The 12,375-nt window shown below is 44.4% G+C and overlaps 2 protein-coding genes across 13 annotated transcripts in view; one reads left to right on the forward strand and one right to left on the reverse strand.

Annotated features, from left to right (window-relative positions):
- Window positions 1-3,675, forward strand: part of ZC3H12B (zinc finger CCCH-type containing 12B) — a 94,308-nt gene extending 90,633 nt beyond the window's left edge. Inside the window, exon 6 of the mRNA XM_037823742.1 lies at window positions 804-3,675. Coding sequence (XP_037679670.1) covers window positions 804-2,224 — 1,421 coding nt within the window. The 3' untranslated portion in view covers window positions 2,225-3,675. The remainder of the gene's footprint in view (window positions 1-803) is intronic.
- A 1,476-nt stretch (window positions 3,676-5,151) lies between these two features.
- Window positions 5,152-12,375, reverse strand: part of LAS1L (LAS1 like ribosome biogenesis factor) — a 30,418-nt gene continuing 23,194 nt past the window's right edge. For 5 of the 12 annotated variants that reach the window (XM_037823750.1, XM_037823749.1, XM_037823745.1 and 2 more), the window contains 2 exons: window positions 11,996-12,198; window positions 10,675-10,811 (listed from right to left, as the gene is read on the reverse strand). In XM_037823750.1, the coding sequence (XP_037679678.1) occupies window positions 12,009-12,198 (190 nt within the window). In that variant the 3' untranslated portion in view covers window positions 10,675-10,811; window positions 11,996-12,008. Of the gene's footprint in view, window positions 10,260-10,477; window positions 10,812-11,995; window positions 12,199-12,375 lie in introns of those variants that run through there. The other 7 variants (XM_037823746.1, XM_037823748.1, XM_037823752.1 and 4 more) reach the window with 4 other exon arrangements.

A 12,375-nucleotide genomic window follows, 5' to 3' on the forward strand; every position in this document is an offset into this window, starting at 1 on the left:
GGTGACTGCACCCACTGTCAACTAATAATACCCTTTTCCTCCAATCTGTTATTTTCTGGTTTCCCTCCAAACTTCATTTTCTTTTGCTCTTTTGAAATATAGTTTTCTAGAACATCTTCATAATCTTACCCAAGTCTCTCTGATGCAGAGTTTGTGAGCCTAACAATGCAACATAGTCTCCTTGGTCCAAGGCTGCTTTGAATGTTCATTCTTTTTGGTTAGTCATTTGTTTTTATGGGACATCTTGGTTTTTGTTTTCAATTAACATTTACTTAAATCACAGTGTTTTCATGCTCATTATCACACTAATCGTCACAATCTTATATATAGGCATGATTATGAACCTTGTTTATAGGAGGGGAAAATGAGGCTCAGAAAGTAAAGTCACTTACCAAGGTCAAACAGCTGGTAATGGAATTGAAGCTTAGGTCTAACTTACCTCCAAACCTCACTACTTGCACTGCACCAGGCTGCCTTCTGCTACCCTATACACCCTCAGCATGCAGATTATACCCAGGCAAGGTTGTGAATTACAGGAAAATGAAATCTATTTAACTGCTCAGCTCTTAGCTTTTACATTGCCATTTCCTCCCCAGCTTTCCCCTTTCTCCCTCTCCCCTCACAATGTTTGATGCCTCCTTGGTGTTGTCTGTATCTCATCTTTTTGGACAGTTAATTTTCCACTTTAATCCCAAACAGTAAAACCTTGTGTGACCAATGTGAGTGACCAGATTGTTAAAACAGTTTCTGGCACAGAGAGTTGCACCACTATGAGAATCTTACGCCAAGGCATTATTTTTCAGGCAAAAAATGCACCTACGGCCACAAGTGCAAATACTACCATCCAGAGCGGGCCAACCAGCCCCAGCGTTCGGTGGCTGATGAGCTCCGTATCAGTGCCAAACTGTCCACAGTGAAAACCATGAGTGAAGGCACCCTGGCCAAGTGTGGCATAGGGATGTCTGGTGCCAAAGGTGAGATAACCTCAGAAGTCAAACGTGTGGCTCCAAAGCGCCAGTCAGATCCCAGCATCCGGTCTGTGGCTGTGGAGCCTAAGGAATGGCTGCCCATTGCCCGTAAACCTGAGGCCAGTTCTGTCCCCTCACTTGTGACTGCCCTGAGTGTCCCTACAATCCCACTCCCCAAAAGTCATGCAGTGGGTGCACTCAACACCCGTTCGGCCAGCAGCCCAGTACCGGGTTCTTCCCATTTTCTCCACCAGAAGGCCTCCTTGGAGCACATGGCCAGCATGCAGTACCCTCCTATCCTGGTTACCAACAGCCATGGGACCCCTATTAGCTATTCTGAGCAATACGCAAAGGTTGAGTCATTGGGGGACCATGGCTACTACTCAATGTTAGGTGATTTCTCCAAACTGAACATCAACAACATGCATAATCGAGAGTATTATATGGCTGAAACAGAACGAGGGATATACACCCGGAATCCCAACCTCTGTCCTGACAGCCATATGAGCCATACCAGGAATGACAACTATTCCTCTTACAACAACCTGTACTTGGCTGTAGCAGATGCCCATCCCGAAGGCAGTTTGAAGCTGCATCGCTCAGCATCCCAGAACCGTCTACAGCCTTTTCCTCATGGTTACCATGAAGCCTTAACACGAGTGCAGAGCTATGGCCAAGAGGATTCTAAGCAAGGCCCCCACAAGCAGTCAGTTCCCCACTTAGCTCTGCATGCCCAGCACCCAGCAACTGGATCATGCTCCAGCTGTCCAGGAGACTACCCCATGCCCCCCAATATCCATCCTGGGGCAACTCCCCAACCAGGCCGTGCACTGGTGATGACTCGGATGGACAGCATTTCTGACTCCCGCCTCTATGAAAGCAACCCCACGAGGCAAAGACGACCTCCCTTGTGCCGGGAACAGCATGCCAGCTGGGACCCACTGCCCTGTGCAACTGACTCCTATGGCTACCACTCTTATCCCTTGAATAACAGCCTCATGCAGCCATGCTATGAGCCAGTCATGGTCCGGAGTGTGCCTGAAAAGATGGAGCAGCTTTGGAGGAATCCTTGGGTTGGAATGTGCAATGATTCAAGGGAGCATATGATCCCAGAGCACCAGTATCAGACCTACAAGAACCTCTGCAATATCTTCCCTTCAAACATCGTTCTTGCAGTGATGGAGAAGAACCCCCACACAGCGGATGCCCAGCAACTGGCAGCCTTGATTGTTGCTAAGCTTAGGGCTGCACGTTGACATGATATAATATTTATTCCTTTATACGAATATGAATATTAATAATACACTAATACTATCATAATAGTAACTAATAATTGTGTTGCACTTTACAAGTTAGAGTGTTTCCTCATGTTTATGTCATTTAAGTGCATAACAACCCTGTGAGGTAGGTCTTACTAGTATCCTATTTGATAGAGAAGGAAAGGGAAGCTCCAGGGAGATTAAGTGACTTGCCAAGTTCACACTGCTAGCAAATGACTGAGCCAAGTTGTCTGACTCCAAGCCCCATGATCTTTTTCACTGTACCATGCAGGAAAAGAGGGCAAAACCCAGGGGGAGAGGCCTAAATGCAAGAAACCACAAGGGATTCCATTACCAGTGTTTTCTTAGTCAATATTCTATATTATAAAGTATTGGTGATATATCAAATTTAGGCAGCAAGAGTGTCAGGATCAGATTGTATGTTTAACTTTTTAAGATTTTTCAATAGTAATATTTAAAGCTATATAAAAGTAAATACATACTTTATTGCATGGAGAGCTGATCATTCAATATCTTTAGTTACTAAGCTATAGGGTCACATAGAAACTTCTAGAGCTATATTTCAAAACTACTATTAGCAATTATATTGCATGTATGAATGTATGTATTCAACTTGAGATGTATATCTCTGTAGAGCCTTTTATGTAGTGATGCTGAGCAGGTAGGCTCTGCAGAGTTCTTAGTCTATTGTTGTGTAGATCATGAATCTGACTTGATGATTTTATCTCACATTTCATAATTTTAACTAGTTTTGAAAGTGAAATTACATGCCAGTATTTGAACATGGCTTTCTTAAGCACCAGAGCAAATCGGTTCTGTTTCCTTTGCACTTTTTACATGTCAACATTTATTGACAGTTCTTAACTTTTAAGTCTCTTCACCTCAGAAAATTTGAGAATGGGTTGCAGCCTTCTGCAGAGATGATGGATAAACTAAATTTCCAAGCATATATATATATGCTGGACAAGCACAGAGGAGTCTGACCAGAAACAAGGGACTTACTACCAGAGTCTGCTCCCCTACTCCCAGGAGAAATGGCTACATCCATATGGCATTAAATGATGAACACAAAACTTTTACTCAAGGAAGGACTAATGGATGCTGTTTGGATTTATGACCTATGCAGTATTCAACATCACAAGGATGAAATGTAATGGAGGACAGTGGCCAGCCATGTAATCTACTTTCTCCTGCTGTCTACCCTTTGGGCAATAAGGTCAATCATCGGTGGAGCAGAATTTCTTTAGGAAACCAAACCAGGGATTTTCTAGGTGGAAAAATGCAGCATCCTAAAGGGGATGCTGCATCTTCACTAAAAGCTGGCTCGGTTATGCACGCCAAATCCTTGCAAAGAGGGCGCGTTTGCTGTTAGATATTTCTTAAATGCGTTACTAAAGAAAACAAGACTTTTGGGTGGGGGGGGCATAATTTGCGCAACTTGTATCTTGCTCAGGGTGGGAAACTTTGTAGCCAAATGCCTCTAGAAGAGGCGTTTATTGGTGTTTTTTTTTTTTTTTTCTTATAAAAGCTGCACTAAATGAACCCTGTTTTTGAATCCATTGTATATTTCAACATTTTGAACCATGACTAGCTCACTATTTCTTGAGCTGGAACCTGCTAATTTCTATGGTCGTTTTTCATGAAAGTCAAGAAGGCCGGGTCTTGGCCTTTTGTTTCTTCATGAGAAGGTGTGACACTGCTTAAAATGTTTCTTAGTGTGAAACACTCTGAATGTGAGGCTGTAGTCAGAGTTGTTTCTGGTGGTTTGATAATGGCTTGCATGCTGCTTTCTGTCTCTGTCCCAGTTGATCAAGACTGCATCTCAGCCAACGTTTCTCTTCAGTTAACCAGAGCTTCACAGTCATCTCCTAACCTCTAATCTTCCCATACCCCAACAAATTGATGATGTGCAAATGTCTTTTCTGTCAGGTAGGTCCACAGAGAGTGACAATTGCCACTGAAGTGCTTGCTATTTCACACAAACACCATTTTATACCTTCAACTTCTTGGATGTTCTAAATCTGCCCCATGTCTAAATCAGGGTATTTGATAATCTCAGACGACTCTAATGCCTTTGCGCCAGTTAGTTCATCCTCCTACAAAAATCATCAAAGGTACTGCAGTATCTATTAGCTGAACAGTGTACAGGGAAGCACAAGATTAATCTTGTCAGCTGTAATTCATCTCGAACATATTTATTTTTAGTACTCAAAAAATTGTAAGCTCCTCCAAGTACAGAAAATATTTTTAAGGCAGGATATGTATTTCTTATTTCCTAAAACCAATTGTCATTTTTCTCCTCTCATAAAATGTGTATGAACCAAAGCGGCTAGGAGCAATGCCTTGAATAACCAGGAATGTCCTTTAGTTGATACAAATTGTATCCTTTTTCTTGATTGTATAGAAACAAATGTACAAAACTCATCTTAAACTAGGTTTGGTACTGAATTTTGCCATGATGTTTGTGACACTGTGTGTCACAGGGAAATAGCCCAGGGGTCATGAAGGGGCTCTTATTTCCAAAGGGCAGTAGTAGTTTATAGACAAAAACAATTTTCCAAGGCCTCTTTATTACCATGTGCACAGATATTGTGTGTACAGTTTCAACCATTATATTGCATAAGTTCTCTTTAGCCTATTAAATTTAATATGTCCTTGCAAAAGGGATTTTGTATAAAAAGTGTCAGTATTAATGAATCATCTGCAAGTATCTATAAATGGAGCTATACAATTATGAATGCATAAATCCTGCTTGGTTCTTAGTTATTAAAGAAACATTTTCTTTGAATTGAGGTCTGCATACTTTTTTGGGGGAGCTGGATCCATTCCATTTATTTATTTATTTATTTTAGAGAAGTTGTGGGTTTATAGAATAATCATACATAAAATACAAAATTCTGCACATTTCTTTATTTTTCTGTAGCTGGTTCCATTCCTTTTATTTATTTATTTATTTATATTAGAGAAGTTGTGGGTTTACAGAATAATCATGCATAAAATACAAAATTCTGCACATTTCTTTATTCTTCTGTTTTGCCTGTATTTATAAAATAGCAAATACAAAGAAGCATTGGGTCCCTTGGCTCCCTTGATAATAAAATCAAGTTTCCTTCATGTGGTTAAGCATGTGTCCTTCAGGATTCTTACCATACAAGCACTCAGCAAGGTTTACTGCATAGTGTTTTGTGTGGTTTTCAAGATGTAGTGTGCTTTGCATGAGGTGCTTTGTAATCCTAATTCTTTCACTGATTTTTTGACCTCATAGCAAGTCTGAGCCTGTTCAGAGCTTAGATTCTGTTGATTTTGTGATCTTGTTCTTCTTGTTATTTCGACCTGAAGAAGTTTGACTCTTGAGTGATATGGTCATTCCGGGACACCCATTCTGTAAGCAACTCAAAGGAAAAGGAGCCCTTCCAAAAACATAAAGCCATTGCACTCTCTTTTAAGGTGCGAAGTATGGAAGGGAAAATGACATATGCCTTATGGAAATGGTCTACAAAACTTTTCTTCTTCTAAGTAATGAAACACATAGCATGATGCTAATTTCCAGGAGAATACTTCTAAAATCCATTTTTCTAGTTTAGAATAAATTATTAATATCTTTATAGTTATTCAATATTGATATCCATTAACCTTTGGCATAGGAAAGTTCATCTTGAGAGGTACTCAGTTGCCATTCTATCTATGCTGTAAGTATGGGACTTTGTACAAATGCCCTTTTTGGGGGCCAACAGTTTCAATATACTTTGTTTTACTCTTTGAACCAGGTCCAGAACTGCACAGGGAAAGTAATGCGGAGCTTTCCAAACAGCCCTGCTCAAGTCTCCTCTTAACCCTTCTCTGCCTTCCCCTAGTTTGTTTCTCCTCAGGTCTGACACTGAGGAGTGCGTAGTCTTCAAACAAAATAGCACTACAGTTAGTTCTCATTGAAAACCAAACCAGTATATTTCTGGAACCTGCTTGTCTAGAGTAGTTAATGCTTTTGTAAAGACTCAGCATATTCAATATCTATTGTACCGTAGCTAGCTGTACACATAGGTAGATTGACTATTTTTAGTCCTGGTTTGTGTATTATTGAGCTATAGTAGTTTGCTTTATCTATTTGTGGGATTAAACAGTACTGTTTAATGGTGTAAACTTTTATAAAACCTCTTTGGGTTTTTTGTTTGACCCAAACATAATGTAAGTCTCAATGACAAAAAAAACATAAAACCAACCAGAGGTGAGTGAAAATATATCCTGTCCCGTTTTGTCTACCACTATAATGCGCGTGCAGTTGCTTTGCCTAATGTCAGCAATTTGCTCTGGCTAGCATGAATGTGCTATGACTACTTCATGAAGTTTTAATTTGTTTCACCAAAATCATGTTGAATTTGTTTCACCGAAATCATGTTGGAAAATGCTGTATCGTTGACAATGAGCTGTAACCACACTTTATTTATTGCATAAACTATTTGTATACTAACATCTAGTGGCTCTATTTCTTTAAGAACATCAACAAAAGCCATACCACACATACATATGCACATACTCCAGTTTGCTCCTAAAAAATTAAGTTTCTGCCCTTGGGATTTACATCTTGAGATAAGCTATAAGGGCAGGGATCTCCCTGAATTTTATTACAGTAAGCATATGACCTCTAATTTTTGTGTACTAACAAAGCCCCAAGTGCTAGTCAAACTGTTGTTTCCCACAGGGCCAGGCTGGACCTCCACTGGTGGGTTAGAACCAAGGGGAGGGCTCAAGGCCTAGGCTTATTTCTGTACAGTTTCTACCCTGAATAGCCTCAGGGCCACAGACACTTATCTGCTGGGCCTTAGCCACATCAGAGTTAGAAGGGGCCTTAGCCACCCATACGTTTCACAAAGAAGTCCCTCGTGGAATGCTCAGCTGCACCAACCCCTTCAGGTTTTAGGTGCAGGAACTGAGGCTCCAAGAGCTGAAGAGATTTGACCAAGGCCACACAGGGAGTTAGTGGCAAAACCAGGACTGGAAGCCCAAGCCAGTGGGCCCTTTATCACTCCTAGGCCAGTGGGCCCTTTATCACTGTGGTGCCTGTTCTTCCATCAGGCCCTGGAGCCTCCTACCCATCCACCCCTACTCCAGGACAGTCTTATTCTCTAAAGGCAGAGGTGGCCACAATGGCTGCAGCAGAGACCAGCCTTGGAGCCTTTGGAATAAGCTGCTAGTGAATCTGAGAACATCTATCTCTTTTTATCATCCTCTAAGAGTACTCATCTCTCCCCTTCCCCTCCTCCGTCTCTTTTACCTCTTGCTGTTCTTCGTCTCACATCCTCAGACATAATATGTATCAAGCTCATATTGAGTACCAAATAGGGGCTTTGGCCTATACTCAGCTAGGGAGACAGAAGAGGAAGAAACAGTTTCTGTCTGGGGGAACTTGCACTCTAGTGGAAGAATGAAGCACACTCAGAGAATATAATAAACGAAGATCTGGAGGGCAGTGGCAGCATGAGGATAGTTAAAATTCCAAGAAGGAACAATTCAGTGTCCAATGCTGAATTGGTGGAAAATCAACTAGTCTGATCATACCATTTTTCAGCTTCTCTCTCTCTGGCCTCATAACCTTCCAAGTCCTTCACATAACCCATGTCCCAATTATCCTTCACTGGTGCCCCAACATGTCATGCTCTTTCTCAACTCCTCGACTTTTACCTTCCTTCTACTCCTTGTTTACTAAGACTAGTAAACTCTTGCCTTAGAAGACCTAGTGCCCAATGTCCTCTATTAAGTTGTTCCACCTCCTTGTCCAGTTTTAGTCCTTCCCCACAATGGGCCCCGCAGGCATCTTGAACAATACCTCTATCTCAGCACTTGTCACTGTTATAATTATGTTTGCATGCAGTCTTCCTCACAATACAGGGAGTTCCTTGAGGGCAGGAACCAGGTTATTCACTGATAAAGTATCTCCTATCAGAGCTATTGAATACTGTTGTTGAATAATATAATCCATGCTCCCATCCCTTGACCCCCATCCCTGTTCCTACTTCTGTTTCCCAATTCAAGGTGCGCAGTTCAAAGACTTTTCTCTAATCAGTCTCTGATCTCCAATCAAGAAGGAAAAGGTCTGAGGTTGCTTCCTGGTAGTGCCTCCGTCTGAAGCAACACTTCTTTAGGGGCCTGGCTTCACAACTCCCAGGTTTTAGGCAGACTCAAGCCAACAATCATTCTTGGCTCTTACTCTCTCCGAACATGGACTAGAAACGAACACAGGTGCTCTGTTCCTTGCCTTTAGATCAGTCTTTGAAGGCCAAAGGAAAGCACGTTGGCCTTGGTACATGAAGACCTGAGTCCTGAGTTCAAGGCCACACAACCCAGGCATGGATGGATCTGGATCACTCATACATACAAAGCCTGATACTCTAGAGAGCACTTTCCTATCATCTTTTTTGGTCCATACACGCCTGCAAGGCAAATATTACCCTCATTCTACAGATGAGGGAACTGTGGCATTATTTGCCCAAGGCTGCACCTGTTAAGTGGTAGCGCTTCCCTGGAACCCAGGTCTTTGGGCAGCTTTTTCCTCAGTATCAGCGGATCTCAAACTTTAGTGTGCATAAGAATCACCTGAAGGGCTTATTAAAACATAGATTGCTGCCACTCTCACCCTTTCTGATTCAGGTCAGCAGTGGGGTTCAATAATTTGCATTTCTAACAAGGTGATAGTGATGTTGTGATTAACTTGCTCTGTGACCTTGGGCAAATCCTTTCCCTGTATGTATGCCTCAGTGTCTTGATAAATAAAATGTGGGGGGTAGACTAGAACTGTGATTTCCAGACTTCTTTCTTTAACAGCAAAACCCATGTTTTCATAAGAAATCTTATGTAAACAACAGATAAAATCAAGGCTGCTCTGGAGAAGTGGTGGATGGGAACTGAGTGTGCAACTTTATCTCCCTTCTCCCCATAGATCAGGCTCTGAGATGCCTCTCAGAGGACACACTTGCAAGTCCCTTGACTAGATGTGGCCCAGATGATCTTGGAGGGCACTTCCAGCTCTAACATTCCAGGATCCTAAAAGACATTTAGCATTTGCCATTATTAGGGGAGAGGGAAGAGCTGGAGGGAAACTGACTTTGCATTAACTGATAAATAAGTTATTTGCTTTGCCTATGCCCAATGCTTGGGTCCACACAGGCCAGAACATCTTAACCCTTAATCTGATAAAATCTACAGACCAGCTCCCTAGAAAAATGACTATATACACACACCCACAGATACCTTTCAAAAGTGTGTGGATTACCTAGGTGTCCCAAGTTCTCAAGTTAAAACTCTTGACAGGGCACTGGCATGACAGTTCCAATTAATTCCTCGGCATTTTCAAAGCATTAGCCTTTCATCATTCCTTGGCTCAGCCACATTTCCTGGGCCTGTTTCTTGGCTGGAATGCTGCCTGATTCTGTCCCTTGCTTCCCCTGTCTGGGCCTACACATGGCCCCACTGTCTCACCCACCTATCACTCGCTCCAGAGGAGGATGGGGGATGCTGTAGCCACAGAGGTGACTTCAGATTTCACAATCACCACCCCGGAACTCCTTTAAAGGCACTTAGCAGAGGCATCAGGTGACCTTAGCCCTTTATCAATGGGCTAAGAGCTCTGAGGTAAGTTAAAATATGTTTTACTCATCCCTGTCTCCTGGCAGCTCAGGGCTGACACAAGGTTGGCACTCTGAATGTCTGAGGATAACCAGAGAAAAGGTGCTCTGGGCCAGTTCTAAGACATTTCCCTGGCTCCAATGCCCACCACCAGGAAGTCTATCTTTTCTAGGCCAAGGGAGTAGAGAGGTGACAAAAAAAGGTTTCTCCTTGGCTTTTCACCTGCTGTTTGGTGCAGTGAGCCAGAAGCCTTCTGGGTAGCAGCAGGAAGGCCTGGATCTTCCTACTGTTAAGGAGGGTTCTTAGCAGATCCCCGGCTGCTGGCTGGGCTGTGGCCAGCAATGCCTCTTCTCTGGGGCCTGCTGCTTCCAAGTGAGCTGGCCACATAGTGGAGCTGAAGGGAGCAGAGACGGTTTGAGAAATCAGGCAGAAGGTATGAGTAGAGCGTGGCAGAGAGAGCAATCAGGGTCAACAGACTCAAGGGACCCCAGAATCCACCTCTTGGTCAAAGCCTTCTTATGATCCCACCTTCTCTGGAACCCCCAGAGCAAAGAAGGGAAAACTACATTGCTTTGCCCTAGCACATACCCCCTCACCTCACAAACACCCAAACTACATTTGCCTGTTTATTGTTTTTCAAAACCAAACCAAATCAAAGTAAACCAACCAACCAAACAAAATTCCACTGTGGGGGAAAGGTGAGCTAAGATGGGCTGTCTTAGGCTGTCTCCCAGGTTGTTTCATGGAACATCAGGTACACTGGGGGGGAGGGGTGCTATTGCCCCAGTAGGGTTGGATGAACACTTGCACCAGGGCATTCCATCAGAAGAGCTGCAAGCCAGTTTTGAGCCCATGCAGCTGTCCCTGGCTCCAGAGGAGGCTCTCGGAGTTGCTTCTGCTGTTGCTGCAGTTGGCACTGCCGATGCCACAACTCAGGTCCAGGGTGCTGCAGAGAGAGTCGGGGTGGGGGGGGGCGGTCAGTCAGGCAAGGAGGCAGCTTTAGGCTCTAGAGGGGTCAAGGATACTTGGTGTGTGTGTGTGTTTGTGGGAAGGGCCCACCCTCCTACCTGGCTTTATTAAGAGACTAGAGCAAATTTGAAAAACTAGGGGTTGCTCTGCCCTCTCCTAAGCTGAGGAAGGCAGAGAGGGAGCTGAAGTGTTCAAATGAAACTTTATGTAGAGCCCCATATATAAGCCAGATAAAACAAGAGCTTGTTGGGTAGAGGAAGGGGAGGGGCTTCTGTACCACCCCACCCCCAGGAAGATGGTAAAAGTGGCTGCCCTTAATAGGGCCCTCTTCCAAGGCTCTAGAACTTGGGGGCAAAGAGGACCCTGAGCTGGATTGCCCCTACTCCCAATAGCTGGTTAAGGGGCCAGAGACCAGGTTTGGTACTGCAGGGCTATGCCCATTTCTCACCCCAGGATTGCAAGATTGCTCTAGGGAGAAGACTGCCCTCCCCCTCCCTGGCCCTGCTGAGAAACTCTTGCTTCTCCTGCTTCCTGCAGGTCAAAGGTCCTTCCAGTTGGATAAGGGTGACAGTAGAGAGCAAAGCCATCATCCTTCCCCTCAGGTAGATCCATGGTTACACTACTGCAGCTGAAAAAACCCTTAGAGATAATCTAGTCTCATCCCCTCCCATCACCCATAATCTTACAGAGAAGGAAATTGAGGCCTAGAGATGGGAAGGGACTTGCCCAAGGCCACACAGCAAAGTCAGAGGTGGAACTGGGACAAACAGCAGGGGTGGGCACGTCACGCCCCAGCAGAAGCCTCCTTACTACAGGGGGTGTGGGAGCTAGGCCAAAATCAGCTTCCTTCTGGATTTAACAGCTCCACCCACACACACTTCATACTGAATATCCTGGTGCTCCTCAAGACATCCTTACCCAGGGCCAAGCTGGTTGGGGCCGAGGGAAGAGAAAGGCCTGCTGCCCCCTGGCCTAGGACACAGAGTCCTTGGCATTGCCTTGGGCCTGGTCTGCTGCTGCAACTCCTGGGTTCTATGGCCCTCTCCTAGGATGTCCAGATGAAGACGGGCTCTTCTCCCAGGGAGTAGGTGGGCCAGGGCAGGTGACACAGGGATAGATTCTCAATTTCAGGGGCCCACAGGGTCCCTCTCTGGTACTCACAGTATTCTCCTGGTCACATTGGCCCAGCATTCCGGAATGTACAGGCCCTCTGGACAGGCTTCTTTGTGTTACCAGCATAGCCCCTCAGCAAGGGCTGCTTGGTTCCTGGCTCCCTGATGACCCAAGTGCTCCCATGCCTGTGATCCAGAGGCGAGTTTCGAGGGAGAGCATGGAGCCCTGCACAGGCCTTGCTACCAAGATGCCTGGACAGTATGGGGAGGCCTATGAATTACTCTGTGTGTACCTTTGGGCAAATCTCTTCCCCTTTCTGGGCCTCAGTTTTCTCCTCAAGAACATGAGGAAGTTAGATTAGAGCACCCACTCTTGACCCTTTGGGGGTGGTGGACACTTGAGAATCTTAAAGGCTATGGACCCTTCTC

The sequence above is a fragment of the Choloepus didactylus genome (assembly GCF_015220235.1).
Source record: "Choloepus didactylus isolate mChoDid1 chromosome 24 unlocalized genomic scaffold, mChoDid1.pri SUPER_24_unloc1, whole genome shotgun sequence".
Lineage (NCBI taxonomy): Eukaryota > Metazoa > Chordata > Mammalia > Pilosa > Megalonychidae > Choloepus > Choloepus didactylus.